The 25990-nt window shown below is 40.6% G+C and overlaps 2 protein-coding genes, 1 long non-coding RNA gene and 1 pseudogene across 6 annotated transcripts in view; all 4 read right to left on the reverse strand.

The window, feature by feature from the left end:
• Nucleotides 1-865: 865 nt before the first annotated feature.
• Nucleotides 866-3764, reverse strand: LOC309605097. Its single transcript, XR_014231227.1, has 2 exons — nucleotides 2990-3764; nucleotides 866-2621 (listed from the first exon to the last, which is right to left on the reverse strand). It is a non-coding gene; the product is annotated as an uncharacterized lncRNA (long non-coding RNA).
• A 20-nt stretch (nucleotides 3765-3784) lies between these two features.
• On the reverse strand, nucleotides 3785-11819 carry OR52B4 (olfactory receptor family 52 subfamily B member 4; the record flags this gene model as incomplete). The annotated part of the gene is given in 4 exon segments (XM_082343923.1): nucleotides 3785-9486; nucleotides 9489-9638; nucleotides 9641-9727; nucleotides 11666-11819. Coding segments are annotated over 4 exon segments (1125 nt in total). The 3' UTR covers nucleotides 3785-8752.
• On the reverse strand, nucleotides 9614-18367 carry LOC309605069 (RNA polymerase II subunit A C-terminal domain phosphatase SSU72 like protein 3-like; the record flags this gene model as incomplete). 3 transcript variants are annotated; one of them, XM_082340390.1, is made up of 3 exons in its annotated part: nucleotides 9614-15846; nucleotides 15947-16661; nucleotides 18237-18367. In XM_082340390.1, 2 exons carry the CDS (start codon nucleotides 18365-18367, stop codon nucleotides 15977-15979), a joined length of 816 nt encoding a protein of 271 aa, XP_082196516.1. In that variant the 3' UTR covers nucleotides 9614-15846; nucleotides 15947-15976. The 3 variants fall into 3 exon arrangements, with proteins under 3 accessions (XP_082196516.1, XP_082196515.1, XP_082196517.1); XM_082340389.1 differs by having other exon boundaries at nucleotides 9614-15869; XM_082340391.1 differs by having other exon boundaries at nucleotides 9614-16661; nucleotides 18237-18319.
• A 110-nt stretch (nucleotides 18368-18477) lies between these two features.
• The window catches only part of LOC309605083 (RNA polymerase II subunit A C-terminal domain phosphatase SSU72 like protein 3 pseudogene), a 57564-nt pseudogene continuing 50051 nt past the window's right edge, over nucleotides 18478-25990 (reverse strand). The window contains exon 3 of the transcript XR_014249639.1: nucleotides 18478-22856. The product of XR_014249639.1 is annotated as an RNA polymerase II subunit A C-terminal domain phosphatase SSU72 like protein 3 pseudogene (transcript). The remainder of the gene's footprint in view (nucleotides 22857-25990) is intronic.

Genomic DNA, 25990 nt, shown 5'->3' on the forward strand with positions numbered 1-25990 from the left:
AATTTTTAATTTCATTTCTTGTGTAGTTCATCACTGTTTGTTTGCTCTTTAGTTCTTCTAGGTCCTTGTTAAACGTTTCTTGTATTTTCTCCATTCTATTTCCAAGATTTTGGATCATCTTTACTATCATTATTCTGAATTCTTTTTCAGGTAGACCGCCTATTTCCTCTTCATTTGTTAGGTCTGGTGGGTTTTTGCCTTGCTCCTTCATCTGCTGTGTGTTTCTCTGTCTTCTCATTTTGCTTAACTTACTGTGTTTGGGGTCTCCTTTTCACAGGCTGCAGGTTCGTAGTTTCCGTTGTTTTTGGTGTCTGTCCCCAGTGGCTAAGGTTGGTTCAGTGGGTTGTGTAGGTTTCCTGGTGGAGGGGACTGTGCCTGTGTTCTGGTGGATGAGGCTGGATCTTGTCTTTCTGGTGGGCAAGTCCACGTCTTGTGGTGTGTTTTGAGGTGTCTGTGGCCTTATTATGATTTTAGGCAGCCTCTGTGCTAATGGATGGCGCTGTGTTCCTGTCTTGCTAGTTGTTTGGCGTAGGGTGTCCAGCACTGTAGCTTGCTGGTCGTTGAGTAGAGCTGGGTCTTGGCGTTGAGATGGAGATCTCTGGGAGATTTCCGCCGTTTGATATTATGTGGAGCTGGGAGGTCTCTTGTGGACCAGTGTCCTGAACTTGGCTCTCCCACCTCAGAGGCACAGCCCTGATGCCTGGCTGGAGCACCTAGAGCCTGTCATCCACATGGCTCAGAATAAAAAGGAGAAAGAAAAGGAAGAAAGAAAGAAAGAAGAAGATAAAATAAAATAAAGTAAAATAAAATAAAGTTATTAAAATTAAAAATAATTATTAAGAAAATTTTTTAAAGTAATTAAAAAAAAAAAAAGGACAGAACCCTAGGACAAATGATAAAAGCAAAGCTATACAGACAAAATAACACACAGAAGCATATACATACACACTCACAAAAAGAGAAAAAGGGGAAAATATGTATATATCGTTGCTCCCAAAGTCCACCTCCTCAATTTGGGATGATTCGTTGTCTATTCAGGTATTCCACAGATGCAGTGTACACCAAGTTGATTGTGGAGATTTAATCCGCTGCTCCTGAGGTTGCTGGGAGAAATTTCCCTTTCTCTTCTTTGTTTGCACAGCTCCCGGGGTTCAGCTTTGGATTTGGACCCGCCTCTGCGTGTAGGTCGCCTGAGGGCGTCTGTTCTTCGCTCAGACAGGACGGGGTTAAAGGAGCAGCTGCTTCGGGGGCTCTGGCTCACTCAGGCCGGGGGGAGGGAGGGTACGGAGGATGCGGGGCGAGCCTGCGGCGTCAGAGGCCGGCGTGACGTTGCAGCAGCCTGAGGTGCGCCGTGCGTTCTCCCGGGGAAGTTGTCCCCGGATCACGGGACCCTGGCAGTGGCGGGCTGCACGGGCTCCCGGGAGGGGCGGTGCGGAGAGTGACCTGTGCTCGCACACAGGCTTCTTGGTGGCGGCAGCAGCAGCCTTAGCGTCTCCTGCCCGTCTCTGGGGTCCGCGCTGAAAGCCGCGGCTCGCGCCCGTCTCTGGAGCTCCTTTAAGCAGCGCTCTGAATCCCCTCTCCTCACGCACCGGGAAACAAAGAGGCAAGAAAAAGTCTCTTGTCTCTTTGGCAGCTGCAGACTTTTTCCCGGACTCCCTCCCGGCTAGCTGTGGTGCACTAGCCCCCTTCAGGCTGTGTTCACGCCGCCAACCCCAGTCCTCTCCCTGCGATCCGACCGAAGCCCGAGCCTCAGCTCCCAGCCCCCGCCCGCCCCGGCGGGGGAGCAGACAAGCCTCTCGGGCTGGTGAGTGCTGGTCAGCGCCGAGCCTCTGTGCGGGAATCTCTCCGCTTTGCCCTCCGCACCCCTGTGGCTGCGCTCTCCTCCGTGGCTCCGAAGCTTCTCCCCTCCGCCACCCGCAGTCTCCGCCCGCGAAGGGGCTTCCTAGTGTGTGAAACCTTTCCTCCTTCACAGCTCCCTCCCACTGGTGCGGGTCCCGTCCCTATTCTTTTGCCTCTGTTATTTCTTTTTTCTTTTGCCCTACCCAGGTACGTGGGGAGTTTCTTGCCTTTTGGGAGGTCTGAGGTCTTCTGCCAGCGTTCAGCAGGTGTTCTGTAGGAGTTGTTCCACATGCAGATGTATTTCTGATGTATTTGTGGGGAGGAAGGTGATCTCCGCGTCTTACTCTTCCGCCATCTTGAAGCTCCTCCCAAAACTGATAGAACTATAAGGAAAAACAGACAAATCTACATTTATAATTGGGGATTTAATAGCCCATTCTCACTAGTTGATACAACTACTAGACAATAAATCTGCAAAGATAGAGAAGGCCTGAATAACACCACTAACAAATTCTAATGGACACGTATAAATCAGTCCATCCATCAACAGCAGAATATATTTTTTCAAGATTCTGGAGATCATGCAACAAAATAAACCACATCCTGGGTCACAAAACAAACATCAAAAATATTAAACATGCACAGCAAAGAAAACCATCAATGAAATGAGAAGACAACGTACAGAATGGGAGAAAATACCTGCAAACAGTACAACCAACAGAAGCTTACTTTACGAAGTATACAAACAGCTCATACAACTCAATAACAAAAAAACAAACAACCTGGGCTTCCCTGGTGGCACAGTGGTTGAGAATCTGCCTGCTAATGCAGGGGACACGGGTTCGAGCCCTCGTCTGGGAAGATCCCACATGCCACGGAGCAACTGGGCCCGTGAGCCACAATTACCGAGCCTGCGTGTCTGGAGCCTGTGCTCCGCAACAAGAGAGGCCGCGATAGTGTAAGGCCCGCACACCGTGATGAAGAGTGGCCCCCGCTTGCCGCAACTAGAGAAAGCCCTCGCACAGAAACGAAGACCCAACATAGACAAAGATGAATAAATAAAATTAAATTTAATTAAAAATAAAAGATAGCATCATGTAATGACAATTCTATAAATCTGGGTTTTAAAACAAACAAACAAACAAACAACCCATCAAAAGATGGGCAGAAGACCTAAATAGACATTTCTCCAAAGAAGACATACAGATGGCCAATAAGCACATAAGAAGATGCTCAACATCACTAATTAGAGAAATACAAATCAAAACTACAATGAGGTATCACTTCACACCAGTCAGAATGGCCATCATTAAAATGTTTAAAAGTAACAAATGCTGGAGAGGGTGGGCAGAAAAGGGAACCCTCCTACACTGTGGGTGGGAATGTAAATTGGTGCAGCAACTATGGAAAACTGTATGGAGGTTCCTCAAAAAACTGAAAATAGAGTTGCCACATGATCCAGCAATTCCATTCCTGGGCCTATATTTGGAGGAAACTCTAATTTGAAAAGATACATGCACCCCCAATGTTCATTGTAGCTCTATTTACAATAGCCAGACATGGAAGCAACTTAAACGTCCATTGACAGAAGAATGGATTAGGAGGATGTGGTACTTATATGCAATGGAATATTACTCAACCATAAAAAGAACGAAGTAATGACATTTGCAGCAACATGGATGGACCCAGAGATTATCATACTAAGTGAAGTAAGTCAGAAAGAGAGACAAATAACATATGATACCACTTATATGTGGAATCTAAAATATAACAAAAATTAACTCATTTACAAAACAGAAACAGTCTCACAGCCATAGAAAACAAGTTTATGGTTACCAAAGGGGAAAGGGGGTGAGGAGGGATAAATTAGGAGTTTAGGATTAGCAGATACAAACTACTATATAGAAAATAGATAAACAACAGGGGACTACTATATAGCACAGAGAACTACGTTCAATATCTTCTAATAATTTTGATGACAAAGAAAATGAAAAGATTATATATGTGTGTGTGTATATATATATATATATATATATATATATATATATATATATATACACACACACATATATATATCTGAATCACTATGCTGTACACCAGAAACTAACACAATATTGTAATTTCACTATATATCAGTTTTTTAAAATAATAATTTAAAAATAAAAAATAAAATAGATAAACAACAAAGTTCTACTTTATACCACAGGGAACTATATTCAATATCCTGTAATAAACCATAATGGAAATTAATATGAAAAAGATTATATATACATATACACTTATAACTGAGTCACTTTGCTATGCACTGGAAACTAACACATTGTAAATCAATAAAATAAATAAATAAATAAAACTTCAATGAAACAAAAAAGAATGAACATAATCATAATGACAGCAAATATATATATAAAACCTCTAAGTCTATAAATGCTTTTCCAAGTACTTTACGTATAATATCCCATGTAATCCTCACTCAAATTCTTTGTTGTCTAAATAATCTTTCATTTTTAAGTTTTAAAAACTAAAATATAGAAATTGATGTAAACAGCATTCAAATCATAGCTTAAGAATTTTCAAACATTAAACAATGAAAAAGACAAAGTATATTTCACAAATATAGCTATTAATGTTTGTCTTTTTTTTAACTAATGGAGTATTACTTTGCCATTAAAGAGAATGAAATAACGCCATTTGCAGCAACATAGATGGACCTAGAGATTATCATACTAAGTGAAGCAAGTCAGACAGAGAAAGAGAAATGTTGTATGATATCGCTTATATGTGGAATCTAAAAAGAAATGATACAGATGAATTTATTTACAAAACGGAAACAGACTCACAGATTTAGAGAACAAACTTATGGTTACTGGGGGGAAGGGTGGGGGAAGGGATAGTTAGGGAGTTCGTGATTGACATGTACACACTGCTATATTTTAAATGGATAACCAACAAGGACCTACTGTATAGCACAGGGAACTCTGCTCAATGTTATGTGGCAGCCTGGATGGGAGGGGAGTTTCTGGGAGAATGGATACATGTATATGTATGACTGAGTCGCTTTGCTGTGCACCTGAAATTATCAGAACTTTGTTAATCAGCTATACTCCAATTTAAAATAAAAGTTTAAAAAAATACTGCACAAATAGTTAAACTAAATATAATAGAGAAAATATAATTATTGTTTTTTTAAAAAAAATGAAAATAGAAAAGAACAACATAGAGCTTTCAAGAGTTAAATGAGCAAAGACAGGAGGAGCCAGATCATTTACAAGTTAAAGGACCCAAGAGAACAGACTTTAAAAATAAAACAGAAATTGGTTTGTCCCTACCTCTTCCATTGATCTTGGCAGAGTTTCCGTTTCCTTGGTATCATGCTTGTTGCATGGAGCTGCAATTTGCTAATCACTAAACAAATGATAGCTATCTTTAACTCACAAGAAGAAATAAGACTATCCAACAAATATTCAAACTCAGTAGTAATCAAAAAACTGTTAGCAAAAAAAACAAATTCAGCTAACTTGCAGGATACAAATCAATACACAAAAATCTGTTCTGTATCTATACACTAATGACAAACAATCCAAAAGAGAAATTAATACACAATTCCATTTACAATTGCATAAAATGAATAAACTATCTAGGAATAAATTTAACCAAAGAGACGAAAGACCTGTACCCTAAAAACTATAAAACATTGGTGGAAGAAATTGAAGAAGACACAAACAAATGGAAAACTATTTTGTGGTCATGGATTGGAAGAACTCATATTGTTGAAAGAACCATACTACCCAAAGCAATCTACAAATACAATGCAACCCCTATAAAAATTCCAATGGCATTTTTCAGAGATATAGAAAAACAATACTAAAATTTGTATGGAGCCACAAAAAGCCCAAATAACCAAACCAATCTTGAGAAAGAACAAGCTAGAAGCATCACGCTTCCTGAGTTCACACTATATCACAAAGTCATGGTAATCAAACAGTATGGTATTGGCATAAACACAGACACATAGATCAATGGAACAGAAAAGAGAGACAAGTAATCAACCCATCCATATAAAGTTAATTGATTTACAACAAAGAAGACAAGCATATACAATAGGGAAAGGACAGTCTCTTCAACAAATGGTCCTGGGAAAACTCAACAGCCACATGCAAAAGAGTGAAACTGGACCCCTCTCTTATACCATTCATAAAAATCAATTCAAAATGGATTAAAGACTTGAACAGAAGACCTGAAACTGTAAAACGCCTAGAAGGAAACATAAGCAGTAAGCCATGTGACATTGGTCTTGGTGATAAGTTCTTGAAACTGACACCAAAAGCAAAAGTAAAATAAACAAGTGAGATTACATCAAACTAAAAAGCCTCTGAACAGCAAAGGAAACCATCAACAAAATGGAAAGGCAACCTACCAACTGGGGAAAAAATATTTGCAAATCGTATATCTGTTAATGAAATAAAATGTATATTTTAAGGCAGGACAAGAACATTTAAACATAAGATTCTTCTCTCTGTCTGTGTGGGCTTCCTCCTTCCCTCCCTAATGTGCAATGTGCATCTGCCTTACACATTAAACAGATCTCCTCAAAGGGAGAAATGTTTCTCAGTCACAAAGAGCAATGTGTTTCTTCCTTTCTTCTGAAGCTAACACTGTACCTTCTTAAAATATCAGCCTTCTTTCCAACTCTGTAGGGGGTCATGGTGACTTGCTGTTCACTTTGTACCTGCTTACCTGGACTATGTATATTTGGTGAACTTTATGTAAAATGTCAGTATGTCATTTGATGTATGATCCTTTGTCTCAAAAATGTACATGACTCTGCCTTCGACTTCTAAGAGACAGAACAGTTCTCAGAGATTCCGAGGGTCTGTCTCCTGGGTTATAATCCTCAATTTGGCTTGAAAAAAATTCTTTTTTTCTTCTCAATTTGATTGTTAATTGAATTTTTCAACAATGATAAGGGTTTAATATCCAAAATATATGAAGAACTCATACAGCTCAATAGGAAAAACTGAAACAATCTAATTTTAAAATGAGCAGAGGGTCTGAATGAACATTTTTCCAAAGAAGACATACAGATGGCCAACAGGTACATGAAAAGGAGCTCAGCATCATTAATCATCAGAGAAATACAAATCAAAACCACAAGGAGATGTCATCTCACACCTTTGCAATGGATATTATCAAAAAGACAAGAAATAACAAGTGTCAGTGAGGATGTGAAGAAAAGGGAACCACTGTGCACTGTTGGTGGGAATGTAAATTGTTGCAGCCACTACAGAAAAGAGTATGGAAGTTCCTCAAAAAATTAAAAATATAGCTACCATGTGATCCTCAAATTGCACTTCTGGGTATTTAACTGAAGGAAATGAAAATACTGACTCAAAAATCATCTGCACCCCCAGGTTTATTATTGCAGCATTATTTACAATAGCTAAGGCATGGCAACAACCTATGTGTACATGGATGCATGGATAGATAAAGAAAATGCAGCATATATATCATGAAATATTATTCCAGATTAAAAAAGAAATAAATCCTGCCATTTGTGATAACATAGATGGAACTTGACGGCATTATGTCAAGTGAAATAGGTTAGACAGAGAAAAAATAAATACTGTGTGATATCACTTGTATGTGGAATCTTAAAAAGTTGAGCTCAGAGAGATTGGTAATAGAATGGTGGTTGCCAGAGTCTGGGGGTAGGGGAAAGGAGGAGATGTTGGTCAAAGGGTACAAACTACCAGTTAGAAGAGGACTAAGTTCTCAGGATAATAACAGCATGGTGATTAGAGTGAACAACACTGTGTCATATACTTGAAAGTCGATAACACTGTACATCTTAGATGTTCTCACCACAAAAAAAGGAAATGATAGTTTTGTTCGATGATGGAGGCATTAACTAACGCTACTGTGGTAATCACGCTGTAAAAAACGAAGTGTGTAGGAACAACAAGATATACACCTTAAATTACACAATGTTGTATGGCAATTATATCTCAATAAACCTGGGAGAAAATATTTTCTACAAGTCAAGAGATGTTATCCCAAGACAAAGCATGGATATATTTGGAGTATGGTATGAATTGGGAAAGGTAAAGAGTTAATGAGCAGGTGGGTCAATGGAAGTGCAGATTCCTTGGAAATTGATCTAGGAAGTACTGCATTAAAGGAGGCCAAAAAACAGTCCTTGACTGCCCAGCTGATGAGATCACTGAAGATCATGGTCTGATGTGAAGATTGAGGGACTTCCCGTTCTTCAACATTCTCCTGGTACATAGCACCCATCAAATACCACATTAGCATTTTCCCATTACACAAGGGATCAACCTCAGTCTCCCAAAGGGTTTTGAAAATGTGATTCAAGCAATTCATTTACATTCCTGTACTCTGACATATATGTGATAGGATATAAATTATAGTATAATAAAAATACCTGAAACCCTAAGAATCACTGATTCTAAGAAAGTCGCTTAGCTACATAGAAAGACATAAAGGAATGCAGGTTTATATGTGATAGTTCAGGGATGTCACAAGATGTCTCAAAGGATGAGAAACTCAGTGATAAATAATTGAAAAAAATGTGAAACCAGAGCATTGTTCTCATTTCTTCTATTACCAAAGATCAGGTTAGTGATATGAAAGATGTAAGACCTTGGGAAGTCCTATTTCTAGCCACATACTCTGGGCAGGATGGAGCTTACTCAGTCAAACACGACACTGCTCGCTGTACTGCTTTGACAGTAGAAACTGGAAGTTCAGTACCTACCTGGTGAACATTCTACAGAAACAATTCACTAAACTATTACCTACTGTGTCAGTTTACCGTGAGCATTTATATCCACCAGTTCCATAGTTCACATCATGGATAGCTAGAAATGCTGAAAACACTGTTCCTCCTCCAAAGTTATTTCTGCATTGGAAAAAATATGTGAGCTACCTGCTCTCGAATTTGCTTGCTCTTGATCCCATAAGTGATGGGATTCAGCATAGGTGGAGCCAGAATGCACACATTATCCAACAAGATGTGGATATGAGGTGGAACCTGGCTTCCAAACTGCTGAGTAAGCGTTGTGATGATCGCAGGCCCATAAAAGAGGAGGATGACGCAGACATGAGAGCCACACGTGTTGAGAGCCTTGTGACAAGCATCTTGGGGAGGCACGTGGAAGACAGCATGGAGAATCAGCGTGTAGGAAACAAAAATTAGTCGGACATCTAAGACCACGGTTGACATTATAACAAAGAGTCCATACCAGATGTTTACTCGTATGTCATTACAAGCATATTTGGCCAAGCCAATGTGTTCACAACAGGTGCGTGGAATTATATTACTTTGGCAGAAAGTCAATCTTTTCAGAAGAAATATCATGGGGAAAATCATACAATAACTTCTCAGAAAGATGGTAACACCAATTTTCCCAATCAGTGTGTGTGTAAGAATAGTGGTGTATCTCAGCGGGTAGAAGCATATGGCAATGTAGCAGTCAAATGCCACCACTAGCAAGGTCCCTGACTCAGACATGAAAGTGCTGTGTGTAATGAAGAACTGTGTGATGCAACGATTCAAGGAGATCTCCCCAGCACAGAACCAGAAGATGGCCAAGGCCTGAGGTACTACGCATGTGGAGAGGACAAAGCCCCAGCCAGCATGCAGAGGAAGAGGTATATGGGTTCGTGGAGGCTGTGCTTTGCCACAATAATGAAGATGAGAAGGCTGTTCCCAGATAGGGCAAGGACATACGAAAAGAAGAAAGGGATGGAAATCCACATGTGCTGGTCCTCTAGGACCAGCCAGGGATGCCCAGCAAGTGGAAGACTGTGTGACTGACACCAGTGTGGTTTAAGGAAACATACCCATGGAGACCACCAGAGACATCACCTCATACTCACAGAGACGAAAATCCAGATTTTCCTGGAATATTCTTTTGGCATATCTCACACTCTCCATCTTCTTTGAACATGCAAATAATAAGAAACATAAAAAGTCAATAGGGTATGTTCTCTGCTTCAATGAGTGACAGTCTAATTAGAAGATATGCATATCTCCAGATAATCAAACAAAACATATCATTGTATATATTTCTCCTACCAACAGAGGCTTATGAATATTCAAAGGAAGTCATTATATGTACCTGTGAAGGCTGTAACAAGAGGTTTCTTGAATATAAACTTGAACTTCACCTTGTGGTGGATGGTTTATCATAAAGAGAATGAAAAGAGAACGAAGTAATATGGAAAACGTAGGTATTCAAATTGAAGTATACCATTTATGAACAGTGTTCGTTCAGATCCAGGCAGCTATGCACAGGGAATACTGAAGAAAGCAGCGTGTGGGGTCATATAGGCAGATTTGGCCTAACTGATGGAAATGAGATTTAAAATCTCTCTGAATTCACCACATACAATTTGCACACTTGTGAAGGGATTCAGTAGACAAAGGTTAAGGAATAACACTGACAGGGCCTGTGTGCCTGGGGTGACACACTGCTCATGCTCACATCTTAGGAACTACGTTTAGAAATGACTGAAATTGGAAAATAAGGCGTTAGTGCTGGGAGGGAATGGGGATGACATTTGGAAGATTTTTCTGCAGGCGGAAATATTGTCATTTGGTTCTTAGTGTACATTCATTCATTCATTAATCCAGATGCAGAAAAAAATGGGAAACTTCCAGGATCCTAGGGGCGTAAGTCTGAGAGTGAAGCAAACTTTAAGCAGGTGGTTTTAGAAAATTGGAGACAAATGTTGATTCTTTCTGTTGACGGGTATCTCAGAATATCTGTCTCAGTATAAGTTATGTCTTAGGTTCATTAACAGTTTATCTTCCATCCCAGGTTACCTCTCTCGGTGCCTCTGTTTTTTCTTCGAGGGGAGGAAAATCAGCTCCTATAACCATCCTCCCAGTGATGGAAGAAACTCTTCTACAATTAGAGTTACTGGTCAGGAGAGTCTAGTCACTGGCCTTGATACAGGGAACTGTCTCTGGAGAGCATAGGGCTGCTCTGTGAGAAGGAAAAAGCCAGAAAGACACAATTCAACACAGAGAGGGGCTTGAGAAGGGAGGAGATGATAGAAGCTGAGGATGGGTGTGTGTTTGGAGAAAAGGAGTAAAAGGGAAGTGCTGTTTGTTTTTTTTGGTTTTGTTTCACTGAAAAATGGAAGCCAGGGAACTCAGGGGTATTTGCCTGTTTGGTCTCCTGATAGAGTGACTTTGGTGTAATACATGTTCATCCTAGAAATCCCCTTTCAAATGTCTCCTGTCTCATGTTTTCTTCTCACATCTGCCTAAGAGGGCCTGGAGGTCTCCTCTTTCCACACCCTGCTTTAGGAACCCCAGCACAGATCCCAGACATTCTCAGGGGTCCTCTCATATTTGCCAAGACATATCTGCAGTCTAAGTCAGTATCTCCATCTTCTAATGCCCGGTCCACTTATTGGGCACCAGTTATTTTTTGGATGATGACTCTTTATTTACTAACTTTCAGGAACATCAGATGGACCATGTATTCTCACCTCCCTCCCCAGACCTCACCCTCCACTTCTGCTAGAACCAACCAGATTTGTGTCTCTGGTCACTATCATTCCACACATATTAAGCCTCCAAGTGTCCTGTACCCTCTGGCCTGTCTGGGACATAACACCTGCCCAGCACTTACCTTCGGCCTTGAACCAACCCCATCTGCAGGTGTATAATTCATTTATCAGCCTTAGACTGAGTCTTCAGGAACAGCTGTTCAATTGGAGATGAAATTTACCTTGTTGCAGGATTTGGGCTCTTTATCCTCTGTCACGAGAGCCCTTGAGGGAAAGCACTTACACCAGGGCTCCAGGGACAGAACTGTCTCCAAGAGCCTCACCTTCTTCTTAAATGGGCTGGGTCTGTAAGACCACTCCACATCTTCCTCACTTCCTCCCGCTCCTTTTCTCTCTTTTTCATCTCCAGATAATCTGACACATAAATCATCTACCATGTAAACCAGCCTTGATTCAGGCCTATTGTAATGTAACAGGAATATAAATACTTACAATTAATATGGACTCATGGTTTTTAAAGTTTTATTCTTCATGAAAACAATTAATGAAATTCACATGAGTTTCAAATTCCAGAGTCATGAATACTGATGTTTACCTCTGTTGTCTAAGGGTATATAATTGTACGAGCTTAGCAGTTAGTAGGAGACGTGTGAGTCTTGATGCCTTAGACATGTCTATTTCATTTGCCTAACTAACTCCTTTAACTGCATTCAAGATTGTTCACTTTATCTTAATTTTCATTTTGATCTGCAGAGGCCTACACATAGCTTTCTTTGTTTTTAAAGTCCTTGAAGTTCTCAGAGATTTTCGAATCTGTAAATTTATTGTTTTTACCACATTTGGATATATTCAGCAATTATTTCCTACAAGACATTTTTCTGCCCCCTTCTCTCATTTCATTTCGACATCCCAACAACAACACATATGTTAGACCTTTTGACATTGTTGCATCATTATTTGAAAGTCTCTTGATTTTTCTGTATTTTCTGTCTCTTCTCCAGTTGGATAATTCTATTGAAAGATCTGATAGTCTATTTCCACAAGTAGGGTTACCTTGGTCAAGGGATAAATGCATTTGTAGTTTTGTCCTATATGGATAGATTCCCTTTGAGAGGCTACACTATCTTTCATTACTAACAGCAATGTATGAAAGTAACTTTTTCCTCACAAACTTGCCTGTAGACTATATTGTCAAGTCATTGAACATTTGTCAATCTGATAGTGTGTCGAGTGGGACTATCTGCACAAATGAATGGCAATAATTCTTCCTTCTGCTGTCCACACAAGACAACTCCTCCATCATGAGCTACAGTCTATTATCCACTCCCTTGCATCTGTGATGGCCTCATGACTTGCTTTGGCCAATGGAGTGAGGTGGAAGTATTATATCCCCTGCCCAGTGGATTTAGAGTGAAGTGAAAGCAGGAACAACAGTCAGAAGGTGAATATATAATCAAGAAGCAACATCGGGGTAGATTGGACTTGGGAAGTGAGGGATTTGAAATAAAATAATTACAAATGAAGCTACTGACACACTTATATTGTGAGGTTATTGCTTCTTGGATTGTAAAGTATTTCTATCATTTTTGGACTTTTTAAAATTGTTATTGTAAACATACACACAAATACAGAAAACAAAACAAAACAAATGAATGGCCTAACAAATTCTTATAAGGCAAACATCACCCAGGTCAAGAAATAGAACTTGATCAGACACACCTGCAGCTATGTCCATGTGCCCAGTCCCAGTCACAAAGCCATCCTTGGCATACCTAACCTTTCTAGTTACATGTATATTCATATCTTACAGCAATTTGCATCTAAATCCTGCCATCTCATTTTCAACAACCTTCTAAATATTCCATTTGCCTCTGTGTCTTAACTGGAACCATGTCTGTCTACTCAAGAAACTGCTGTATTTCCAGCAGCACATCTAAATCTTTATTTCCCATTCCTCATGGTTAGACAGAACAATATTATTGTTAGCTACAATTACAACTTACAAACATAACTTCTCCCTTTAGCAAAACTACCAACACCAGTGGTGTTCAGACCACATGGCAACTATTCTCCCACCATATTTAACTAACACCTGATCTAGCCCCATCCTCCCCACCCAATGATTTTTTTTAATGTAGCACCCGGAGGACCACAGAGAATTTAGCAGCTTTCTGGTCCAAATTCTGACTCAATTTTGGTGGATCTGAAGCTGGAAAGAACTTGCCACAATGAAGAGCATCCTAAGATACTGGTAAAAGGACTGTCCAATGATGAAGATCAGGACTCGGCATCCTGGGATTGCACTCACCACGAGTAAGACCCGAAGATACCTTTGGAATGCTGCCAGCAGTTCGCAGTCCTGGCTAAACACTGTGGGTAACATCTACAGCTCCACGTAAATGATCTCTGGGTTCCAATCACCCCTTCTAATCTGTCTCTGACTCTCCGCACAAGGAAGCCCCAGGTGCTGCAGGGGTTTGGGAGGAAATATGGGCTCAGGCAGCCTCCCAGGTGACATTTAACTCACCTTCTGCTCTCATTCTTAGCAACTCCAGCAACCAAAAGTTTACCCACTCGATGCCCACGATATTCAGGGTTTTCACGTCTTCCTCAACTGCATCTTTTTTTTAAAGATTTTTGTGATGTGGACCATTTTTTTAAAAGTCTTTACTGAATTGGTTACAATATTGTTTCTGTTTTATTTTTTGGCTTTTTTCCTGCAAGGCATGTGGGATCTTAGCTCCCTGGCCAGGGATCGAACCCCCACCCCCTACCTTGGAAAGTGAAGTCCCAACCACTGGACTACCTGGGAAGTCCCTCAAATGCATTTTTCTAACTCTACAAGAGACACCAACTTCTACAGTTCCATCAAGAACTCTACCACTAGATCAAAATCGAAAGAGTAAATTCACCAACATTAAAGTTCTAACTTTCCAATCTCTTTTATATGTTTATGACCTATAAGGACTCTTAGACAATGTTCCACCATCTATTTAATCCAGTCCCATTCCTTTTCATTTATTCACATACACTTTATATTTTGTTTTTTAAGTAAATGTATAATATTATTTTTAATTTTTATTAGACTATAGTTGATTTACAATGTTGTATTAGTTTCTACTGTACAGCAAAGTGAATCAGTTATACATATATATATCCACTCTTTTTTAGATTCTTTTCCCATATAGCTCATTACAGAGTTGAAAAGAGTTCCTTGTGCTATAGAGTAGGTCCTTATTAGTTATCCATTTTATATACACTTTATATTTTGTAATTCATCACTGTAATCACTCCATTTTAGCACCTGCAACATTTTACTCATCTGTCATATTTTCCTTGACTTGCCCAAACAGATAGGAACTCAATTAGCAACATAGTAAATTTTCCTCAAAATGGATTTTCCAGCAAAAATAATATCAACTGGACAAAACATTTCTATCTTCAGAACACCCAAAACTACCTAAAAATCTACTTTAATTTGGTGTTCCCATCACATGAAATGATAGCCTCAATGGATTATCCCCTCCTGGCTCCACTCTTATCCTCAGGAATTACTGTACAAGCTAGTCCCAACAGGTCCAACCTTGCTCCAATCTGCCTACACTCTGTAAAGAAAGTCGACATCTACTTTGTGACATAGCAAGTAACCTAATTCAACCAACCCAACTACCTCTCCTTTATTTTCTCCTGCAAGTCACACAGGACTTGGTGCCACTGCTCATTAGAACCAAGAGTGTTTTACTTCCCAATAGTAAGGATCCACTTTCAGAGGAGCACAAAACTCAAAATGATGAATGTTTTAAGCATAAAGAAAATTCTCCTTAGGAAAGAATGCTTTTCTCCATGGAATTCAAATGGCTTGAACAATAAGAAACCAAGGGGATCTGTTTGTAATATGCATCCCCTACCACAAATGAAAAGACACCTTTTCTTTAAATTAGAGGTTTTATTTCATTTAATGAGCTATTTAATTGAACAGATCATACCAGGATTTTAGTAATAAATGCCACCCATTATCTACCCTGAGTTTCTAATACAGTTGGCATTAGTAAAAGACATACAATCTAAAAATAAAAATATTTCAAAGTTCAAACATTTAATATAATCCTATCTCACGAAAAAAAAAAAAAAAAATTAACATACACCTCGCCAAAAGGGCAAAAGGAAATTCATAAAAATGGATGGAATACACAATGTTGTTTTTTTTTTTTCCAGAGCATCCTTCAACACATCACTTGTCCAGCACTCGATTATAAGCCGTGGTTTGTTCATCGGGAAAACGGAGTCCTCGAGGTTAACTTCCTTGCAGAGCTGTGTGAGCACTGAATTCTTTCTTCTGAGTCAAGTACCCACACCACTGTCCCTCAAATTGGAAGGGTTTGGATGCCGACTGGCGGTCCATGTTCCGTTTCCCATGAAATATATTCTCCTCCACTTCCTTCCCTGGGTTGAAAAAAAGGGTACCTGAAAAAAATCATAGAGACAGCCTTTAATGGAAAGGGTTTTGAGGACTCTTCTCACAGAAAATACCGGCTAGCCCAAAAGTCCAGGCACAAGTTCTTACCTGCAAAGGAGCTGAAATCAGCCAAGATCTTCAGTAGAAGCAGACCGTGTGAAGAAAGTTGCTTCCTGTTTTCTCCTTCTCTGCCTGGAGCAACACAGCCAGACTGCCTTTCATGTCTTCCACCGGCTGGAGACCTTGGCAGAGCTCACAGATGCTCAGAGATCCAAGGGTGGATAATTCCAGGGTGTCCTCTATGTCCACGTTGATCACGTGCACAGGCTGACAGGTCTCCTGATCTCTGGCACACATATCTGCCACCACCCTGTCATAGACGTTCTCCGCACAGGTGAAGATGACATTGAAGGGATCTCTGCACTCTTGAAATCTTTCCGGATGAGGCTTGATTCTCTCATTTCTTCCCAAGATGTGTAAGACTCCATTCCCTTTGTAGTATTTTCGGTCTTTACAGGAAAAGTCCTTGTGCATCATCTTATATGAAGTTGAAAAATCATAAGCCACTGGTTCCTTGGGTGCCAGTCTTGGGAACCTCACGAGGGATCCCATTCCAAAAGACCTGATGCTGAAACCTTTCTTCCTGAGGATGCTGAGGGCTTCCATGCTCCTGTTCATGTTACTCATACAGACCACAGCCACCCTGAGCGGAGAGGAGGGCATGATGGCGGCTCCTTGGGACTCCCAGCCAGACGAGTGGACTTCAGGGGCCGAGGGGACTCTGAAGCCAGGAGGATGACTGGCTGCGTCCAGCTCTCCTAACCTGTGTTAGTGTCAAAGAACGGAAACCGGGTTTATATGGAGTCACCTCCCCACAGTGGGAGGAGAATTCTTGATTGATGATTGGCTTAACTCTTGAGTGATTGGGTTTGGATGGTGGGCTCTGACCAGAGAACCTAATCCAGTCATCAGAACCATCCGGTCGTTAAATCACCTGAACGTCTAAATCTCCACAAGGGTATGGCTACCCCGTGGGCGTGTCTTGAAATCTCCACTTAGCCCTATTGGTGCACCTGTGGATGGGGCTACGATTGATATTAGGCAAATTACCTAGACTCCTCCAAAACTTGTCACCAGTCCCTCCAGTGACTTGAGAACATGCCTGTGAAAAACGTGTTTGAAACTTCCAAGCTCACACTTAAGTCAATTTTACATAAAATTACAAGGGTTGTTTCATATTCCTTTCATCAGCTGATACTCTAGAAGTGTAATTGTGTCAAATCTCAAGAGGATTCCTATAGTTTTGCCCATAAAGTAATAAAATGATTCACCAGTGTAAAAAGCGACTCCTGGAAAACATCCCTGCTGACAGTGTTTCAGTAGTTACAAGAACACTACACATCCTCTAATTGATTTTCTTGAATTCATGATGTTTCTCCAGGGACTGGAGTGGCCTCCACTGGCTCTCCCATGTCTTCAAGTATGGCTCTGTTGGACCATTCTATACTGAAATAGTCATTTTTAGCTCCATTCCTTTTGTTAGTTTGCACAGTTGACTGAGCAAAGGACATAGAGGTAAAACTCATGAACGGGACACCAAACAGGAAGGAGAGAGAGTCCTGTCACTTCAAAATGGTACAGGAGGAACATCCATTTAGAAAGCCACAGATTTTATGTCCCTGTGCCTCTGTCAATTATAGTGATTGTCCCATTGCAAAGAGTCCTACCTCGGTAAACACACTCGGTCTTCTCAAAGCGTGAATCCAAGACCCAGGGCTTTAACATCAACCCGGAACGTGAGACAAAGGCAAATTTGGACCCCAGACCATCAAATTAGAAACTCTGGGAGTCGAGCCTGGAGATCTGGGATGTACGAAGCCCTTCAGATGATTGTGATGTGCACCAAAGCATGAGATCAGCTGTCTCAAAGCAGAGGGTCCTGAGCCTTGGCTGGACCTTGGAAGTCCCTGGGAATTCATTCCAAGCAGGGCTTCAAGAGCACAATGGAAGCAGGATGTTCATAAGAGAAAAATCATGGTAGGAAAAACCAGGCATAAATTAAAATGTACTCAGAACTTACATATAGCGTGAAATTTTTTCTATTAGCGTCAGTGACCCAGACCTGAAACATTCTAACACACGTCGAAGAGCAAGATCTTGGGCTCAAACTATAATCAAGACCAGAGGGGAGCACCATGTTTCAGAAGAATTGAGAAATACTTCTTTAAGCCAACCCTTGAAGACTAGTACACAAACTGGTGCCATATAATGTGACGAAGGTGAAGGGGGGAGACTCGGAGGATCGGCCATGGTTTGCTCATCTGGAAGTGGAGTTCCTGGATGTTCACTTCCTCACGGAACAATGTGAGCACTGAATTGTCTCTTCCAAGGAAAGTACCTCGAATGCTGTCCCCAGTGTTGGAAGGGTTTTATGCCTAGTGGTAGTCCGTGTTCCATTTCCCATAAAATGCTTTTCTCCTCCACTTCCTTCCCTGGCTGGGGTGTCTCTGAAAAAAAGATCATACACATGTCTTTTAGCGGAAAGAGTTTTGAAGACGCTCCTCACAGAAAATACCGACTAGCCCAAAAGTCCAATCACAAGTTCTTACCGACGAAGGAGTTCAAACCAGCCAAGATCTTCAGTAGAAGCAGACCGTGTGCAGAAAACTCCTTCCTGTTTTCCCCTCTGCTGCCAGGAGAAGCTCAGCCAGACTGCTTTCCATGTCATCCGCCTGCTGGAGACCTTGGCAGAGCTCACAGATGATCAGAGATCCAAGAGTGGCGTCCTCCAGGGTGTCGTGTATGTCCATGTTGATCACGTGCACAGGCTGACAGGTCTCCTGCTCTCGGGCACACAGATCTGCCACCACCCTGTCATAGATGCTCTCCTGACACGTGAAGATGACATCAAAGGGATCCCTGCACTCTTGAAATCTTTCCGGGTGAGGATTGATTCTCTCGTTTCTTCCCAAGATGTGTAAGACTCCATTGCTTCTATAACGTTCTCCATCTTTGTGGAGAAGGTCCTTGCACATCTGCTCATACGTGGTGGAAAAATCATAAACCACGGGGAGGTTGCTTGCACGTCCTAGGAGCCTCACACAGGATCCGGCTCCAAAAGACTTGACACTGAACCCTTTCTTCATGAGGATGCTGAGGGCTTCCATGCTCCTGTTCATGTTACTCATACAGACCACAGCCACCCTGAGCGGAGAGGAGGGCATGATGGCGGCTCCTTGGGACTCCCAGCCAGACGAGTGGACTTCAGGGGCCGAGGGGACTCTGAAGCCAGGAGGATGACCGGCTGCGTCCAGCTCTCCCAACCTGTGTTAGTGTCAAAGAACGGAAACCGGATTTATATGGAGTCACCTCCCCACAGTGGGAGGAGAATTCTTGATTGATGATTGGCTTAACTCTTGAGTGATTGGGTTTGGATAGTGGGCTCTGACCAGAGAACCCAATCCAGTCATCAGAACCATCTGGTCGTTAAATCACCTGAATGTCTAAATCTCCACAAGGGTATGGCTACCCCGTGGGCATGTCTTGAAATCTCCACTTAGCCCTATTGGTGCACCTGTGGATGGGGCTACGATTGATATTAGGCAAATTACCTAGACTCCTCCAAAACTTGTCACCAGTCCCTCCAGTGACTTGAGAACATGCCTGTGAAAAACGTGTTTGAAACTTCCAAGCTCACACTTAAGTCAATTTTACATAAAATTACAAGGGTTGTTTCATATTCCTTTCATCAGCTGATACTCTAGAAGTGTAATTGTGTCAAATCTCAGGAGGATTCCTATAGTTTTGCCCATAAAATAATAAAATGACTCGCCAGTGTAAAAAGCGACTCCTGGAAAACATCTCTGCTGACAGTGTTTCAGGAGTTACAAGAACACTACACATCCTCCGATTGATTTTCTTGAATTCATGATGTTTCTCCAGGGACTGGAGCAGCCTCCACCGGCTCTCCCATGTCTTCAAGTACGGCTCTGTTGGACCATCCTATACTGAAATAGTCATTTTTAGCTCCATTCCTTTTGTTAGTTTGTACAATTGACTGAGCAAAGGACATAGAGGTTGCCTGTGGGTCCTGGGAGCCTCACATGGGCTCCAACTCCAAAAGACTTGACACTGAACCCTTTCTTCATGAGGATGCTGTGGGCTTCCATGCTCCTGTTCATGTTACTCATACAGACCAGAGCCACCCAGAGCGAGGAGGAGGGCATGGTGGTCGCCACTTGGGACTCCAGCCAGGCGGCTGGAGATTGAGGGGACTCTGAAGCCACGGAGAAGGCTGCCTCCGTCCAGCTCTTCCAACTAGTGTACTGTCAAAGAACAGAGACCAGGCTTATATTAAATCACCACCCACCCTTGGTGCCTGGAGAACTCTTGATTGATTGATTGATTGGGTTAACTCTTGACTGACTGGGTTTGGATAGAGTGCTCTGACCAGAGAACTCAATCCAGTCATCAGAACAATCAGGTGATTAAATCAACTGAAAATCTAATTCTTCGAAAGGGTATGGTTACCCACTGGGAGCGTTTTGAAATCTCTAGTTAGCCCTGTTTGTTCACCTGTGTATGGGGCTACTATTGATATTAGACAAAATACCTAGACTATTCCCAAGCTTGCCACTGGCCACTCCAGTGACCTGAGAACATGCATGTGAAAAATGTGTTTGAATTTCCATGCTTACACTAATTCGCTTACACATAAAATTAAAAGTGTTTTTGCGTATTTCTTTCATACAATTGATACTCTACAAATGTAACTGTGTTAAATCAGAGGAAGGCACACATAGTTTTGTCAATAAAATCATAAAATGATTCACCAGTGTAAAAAGTGACTTCTGGAAAACATCCCTGCTGACAGTGTTTCAGGAGTTACAAGAAAACCACACATCCTCCTTTTGATTTTCTTAAATTCATGATAATTCTCGAAAGACTCCAGTGGCCTCCAGTGGCCTCCACTGGCTTTCTGATGTCTTTGAGTACAGCTGTGTCTGAGCATTCTATATTGAAATATGATAATTTTAAGTACTTTGCTTTTATTAGCTTGCATAATTTATTAAGTAAACTATATATACTTAAAAATTGTGGACAGAATACCAAACAGTAAGAAGAGATAGTCATGTCACTTCTAAATGTTGCAGGAGAAATATCTGTTATAAAGCCACAGATTTTATGTCCCTGTGCCTCTGTCAGTTACAGTGGTTGTCACATTGCAAAGAGTCTACCTCAGTAAATACACTCAGTCTCATAGTGGAATCCCCAAACCAGAAGCATCAACATCAACTGGGAATGTGTTAATGCAAATTTTGCAAATTTTGACCCCAGATCACCCAATCAGTATCTCTGGGAGTGGAGCCCATAGATCTGTGTTTTTTAGAAACACTCATATGATTGTGTACTACACCAAGGCTTAAGAGCACCTGCCTTGAAGAAGAGGTTTCTGCAACTTGACTGGACCTTGGAAGTCCCTGGGAAGTTGTAAAAAGCACTGTTTCAAGAATAGAAGAGAAGCAGGAAGATCTTAAAACTCCTGTTAGAGAAAAGGCATAAATGAAAATGTTGTCAGAGCTTACATAAGTTGTGAAAATTTTTTCTTAGAGTCAGTGACCCAGACGTAAAACATTTTTAAAAAATGAGACCTACTGTATAGCACAGGGAACTATTCTCATAATTTTGTAATAAACTATAAGGGAAAAGAATGTGAGAAAGAATATATATGTGTGTATACATATGTGTGTATATATATGTATGTGTATATATATACACACATATATACACCTGAATCACTGTGCTGTACAACTGAAACTAACACAACATCATAAATCAACTATACTTCAATTAAATATATATATATAAAGAGGCACACACTACTAGGTATAAAATAGATAAGCAACAAGGATATATTGTACAGCACAGGGAAATACAGCCATTATCTTGTAATAACTTTAAATGGAGTATAATCTATAAAATTTTGAATTACCTTGCTGTACCCCTTAAACTAATGTAATACTGTATATCAACTATACTTCAATTAAACAGTAAAGAATAGTGTAAAAAGATAAAATAAAATAAAATTTTTAAAGGAGAGAATTAAGGTCTCAGAGCCCAAATTATAATCACAACCCAAGGGGAGGACCATGTTTCAAAGGCATTGAGAAGCACTATGCTAAGCCAACCCTTGAAGGCCAGTTCACAAAATGGTGCTGTATAATTTGGACAGAGGTGAAGGGAGGAGACTGGGAGGATCAGCCATGGTTTGCTCATCTGGAAAATGGAGTTCCTGGATGGTAACTTCATTGCAGAGTGATGTGATCCCTGAATTGTCTCTTCCAAGGTAAGTACCTTGAGAATCGTCTCCCACATAGGAAGCGATTTTATGACTACTGGTAGTCCATGTTCCAATTTCCATAAAACGCTTTTCCCATCCATTTTCTTCCCTGGGTAGGTGTACCTGAAAAAAATCATACAAAGATATTTTAATGGAAAGGGCATTAAAGACACCTCTCACAGAAAATACAGACTAGTTCAAAGTTCCAGGCACAAGTTCTGACGGCTGAAGAATCCCAAGATCTTCAGTAGAAGCAGACCATGTGAAAAAAGCTCCTTCTAGTTTTCCCCTCCACTGCCAGGAGCAGCTGGGCCAGATGGTCTTTTAGGTCATCAGCATGCTGGAGGCGTTGGCAGAGCTCACAGATGATCAAAGCTCCAAGGGTGGTGTCCTCCAGGGTGTCATCCGTGTCCACATTGATCACGTGCACAGTCTGACAGGTCTCCTGCTCTCTGGCGCACAGATCTTCCACAATTCTGTTGAAGATGCTCTCCTCACAGGTGGAATTGACATCAAAGGGATACTTGCAGTCTTGAATCTTCTGAATGGGGCTTGATTCTCTCATTTCTTCCCAAGGTATGTAAGGTTCCATTACTGCTCTAGCATTCTTTACTTTTCCCATTAAGGTTGTGTACATCTGCTTATATATCTTTGAGAAATAGTAAATCACTGCAAGATCTGCATTTTTGGAGAAAGAACAGTAGCTATAACCTCTGCAGTTTTTCACATACAATATCTATTATGAAATCACACCCAGTCAAATATTACCAAGCATTTCAAGAAATATTATCAATAACAAAAATCAATGAGAAAAATGTAACAGGCACAGAACTACAAATGAATTAAATATTGGAATTATCAGACAGATATTTTTTAATAAAATGGTTATCTGGATCCTTTTAGAAAATATCAATTATGTCTTCAAAGTTAAATCATCACCAAAAGAGAAGTCCCCATCCAGGATCTCCAGGACCATAAGTAGTTGCCTATTGCCATCACAGGCTCATCAAGAAGATGCACAGAAACATTTCTACTGAGTGTTGGTCCAACCTTAATTAATGTTATGAACTGAGCTACAAATGTGAGCTATGAGGACTCATCTGTATCTCAGACGTAATGCCTGTATTAAACAGACCTCTGTGACTCTATTCAGAGATTCTGGCCCAGCCTGAGAGACTCCTATTCTTCCTAGATTAGTTCAAGGAACAGAGATAACCCTGTGACGAGCACACATATGATCCGTTAAGACTGAGTGGAACAGCGAATAATACCTCACCTGCTGAGCAGTTTACTGCAGAGCACTTTGCTTCCCAAAACCTCCCATCACATCACCACTTGACTCAATGACCTGACAAAGCTTTGGCCTTTGGAAGAATTCCCACTGTCTAGAAATCTTGGGCTTCTCTAAGGAGGGCAGGGAGAAGTACTTCTATAAATATTTCAAAGACAAGGACTAAGGCCTGAGAGCTTTGCAATTGACAAAAGACAACAAGATGTGCCTCAAACAGCAGATGAAGGAGAGGGTAGTCTTACCGAACCAAACTTGTGTCCGCTTGCCCAAGCTCAGTAAAGCCAATCTACTGACACCGGGTTTTGGGAAAGGAAAGTGCAGTGTTTATTGCAGGTGCCAAACAAGGAGTCCAGGTGGCAAACACTCAAAAGACCCAAACTCCCCATGGCTTCTAGTGAAAGGTTTTTAAAGACAGTGTGCAGTAGAGGGTTGCAGGGTGAGTGATCACCTCATAGACTTTCTTCTGATTGGTTGGTGGTGAGGTAATGGGGAGTCAGCATCATCAACCTTCTAGTTCCAACTGGTCTGGGGTCTACATGCTTGTGATTAGCATGCAGTTAACTTCTTCCACCTGGTGGGGGTTGTAGCATCTGCAAAATCACTCAAAGGATATGGCTCAGCATATCATCTTACAGCCCTTGAGAAGGAACTTAAGGTCCTTGACTTTGTTTAATGACAAAACTATTATTTTGTCTTATTAACTGTTTGCTTTTGTTTCTGAATTTTCTCACTTCTCTGATTAAATTTATTCTTTGGAACTCAGAGAAGGCCTAGGAGGATAAAGCTTTTCTACAAACAAGAGATAGGCAAAGGACAGGTGGGGGGAGGGTGGGTCAGTCCCCAGAAGGCCCATAGAGTCCTGCTTGTTTACAGCAGGAACACACAGCCACTGCTCAGATCACAATCACCTCCTTTGTGCATTATCTCTCCAATTTACTCAGCTTAGGTGACCAGAGACCTAATATTTGAGTACCTGTGTTATCCGGCTACTAAGGGAATCTAAGTACAGAAAACCCTATTTGATAAAGTTGACTTTCAGATGTATGGACTAGATGTATCTGTTTTCTCCCATTTCTTGGATATAAATACAAATGTGTTTCAGAAAGATGGTGACTATGAAAATTGCTGTAGTTTCATCCACTTCAATGTCAGGTTGTTTTGCAGCCAATTTTTACTCCTTGAGAGAATATACAGGAATAGATGATATATCTCCTCCTTTGGAGGTATGAAAAATCTGCTTGAAAGCTTTGAAAGGCACCATCCAAGTTTTCAAACTCAACAATAATTTCTTGTTCAACCTCCTAAGTTGAAGGACAGCCAGAGAGTTGAAGGAGAAGCTCTCGTGTTAAGATGTCACCCAGTATATAGTTGGAATACTGCAGTGAGTAGAAGTACAAGAAAATCAATGTTTTTATGCAATAAAAATATTTCCCTACTTGTTTGAGGCCCAAAATGAAAAATTTGTGAAACAAGCTATGGATGTACCAATGGATGCACCAATGGACGCACCAGCGTACCTATATATTAATTTTTTTCTAAATTAAATTTACAGTTTTGCCTTCTATATTAAGTACTGTCATTTTGTACAAGGAATAAATCTAAATTTACAGTGAGTATTCAGAATTATTTTTTTCTCTCTGCTTCCTCCCCAGCTTCCTGAGCTCCAGCTGCTCTTATCCCTGGGAAGGTCCATGAGATGCTCAAGTGGGTTCTAGTCCATGGTTCATATTTCAACCTCAGAAATAAGTCCAGACCTGGCTGGAAGACAGTCTTGGAGTAGAAGAATGAGGAACAGTAGCCACTGTATGTTACTGTTCATGGTCCCTCAGACCTGAATAAGTGACCACCTAACTGAGAAAATAACATCCTTGGGCATGAGGAGGCTTGGGTTTCCCCTGCCTGAAGCTACATTCCCCAAAGGGGAAAGGGAGGGGGAGATAAATTAGGAGTATGAGATTAACAGATACAACTACTGTACATAAAATATATAAGCAACAAGGATTTATGGTATAGCACAGGGAACTATATTCAATATCTTATAATAACCCATAATGGAAAATAATCTGGAAATACATATAATATATATATATATACATACAGATATATATATAATTGCATCACTTTGCTGTACACCTAAAAACTAACACAATATTATAAATCAACCATACTTCAATTTTTTAAAAGATGGTTTTTCCTATAGTCAGTATTTTTTGAATGTTTTAAATGTCTTTTTTATTATTGCTACTTTATTTCCATTTTTTTAAAGTCTATTCTGAAAAAAAATACCTTGCCCTCAAAGTTCTTATGTCTTTTTGTAATTACCTCTATGAGAAAGTCCATATTCTCCAGACACTTTTTTATGTGAAATCAGTGGACACTCAGTTGTATTTCTGTGGCTGAACACAGTTTGTTTATTTCCAAATTACTTCAAGAACCCAGGCAACCCAAACAATTTATGTTTCATGTACTTTAGGATATCAGTGAACTGAAACTTTTTAAAGCTACATTTGTTCATGTGAAT

This window comes from Balaenoptera borealis (assembly GCF_965194805.1).
Source record: "Balaenoptera borealis genome assembly, chromosome: 11".
In the NCBI taxonomy this organism is placed as follows: domain Eukaryota; kingdom Metazoa; phylum Chordata; class Mammalia; order Artiodactyla; family Balaenopteridae; genus Balaenoptera; species Balaenoptera borealis.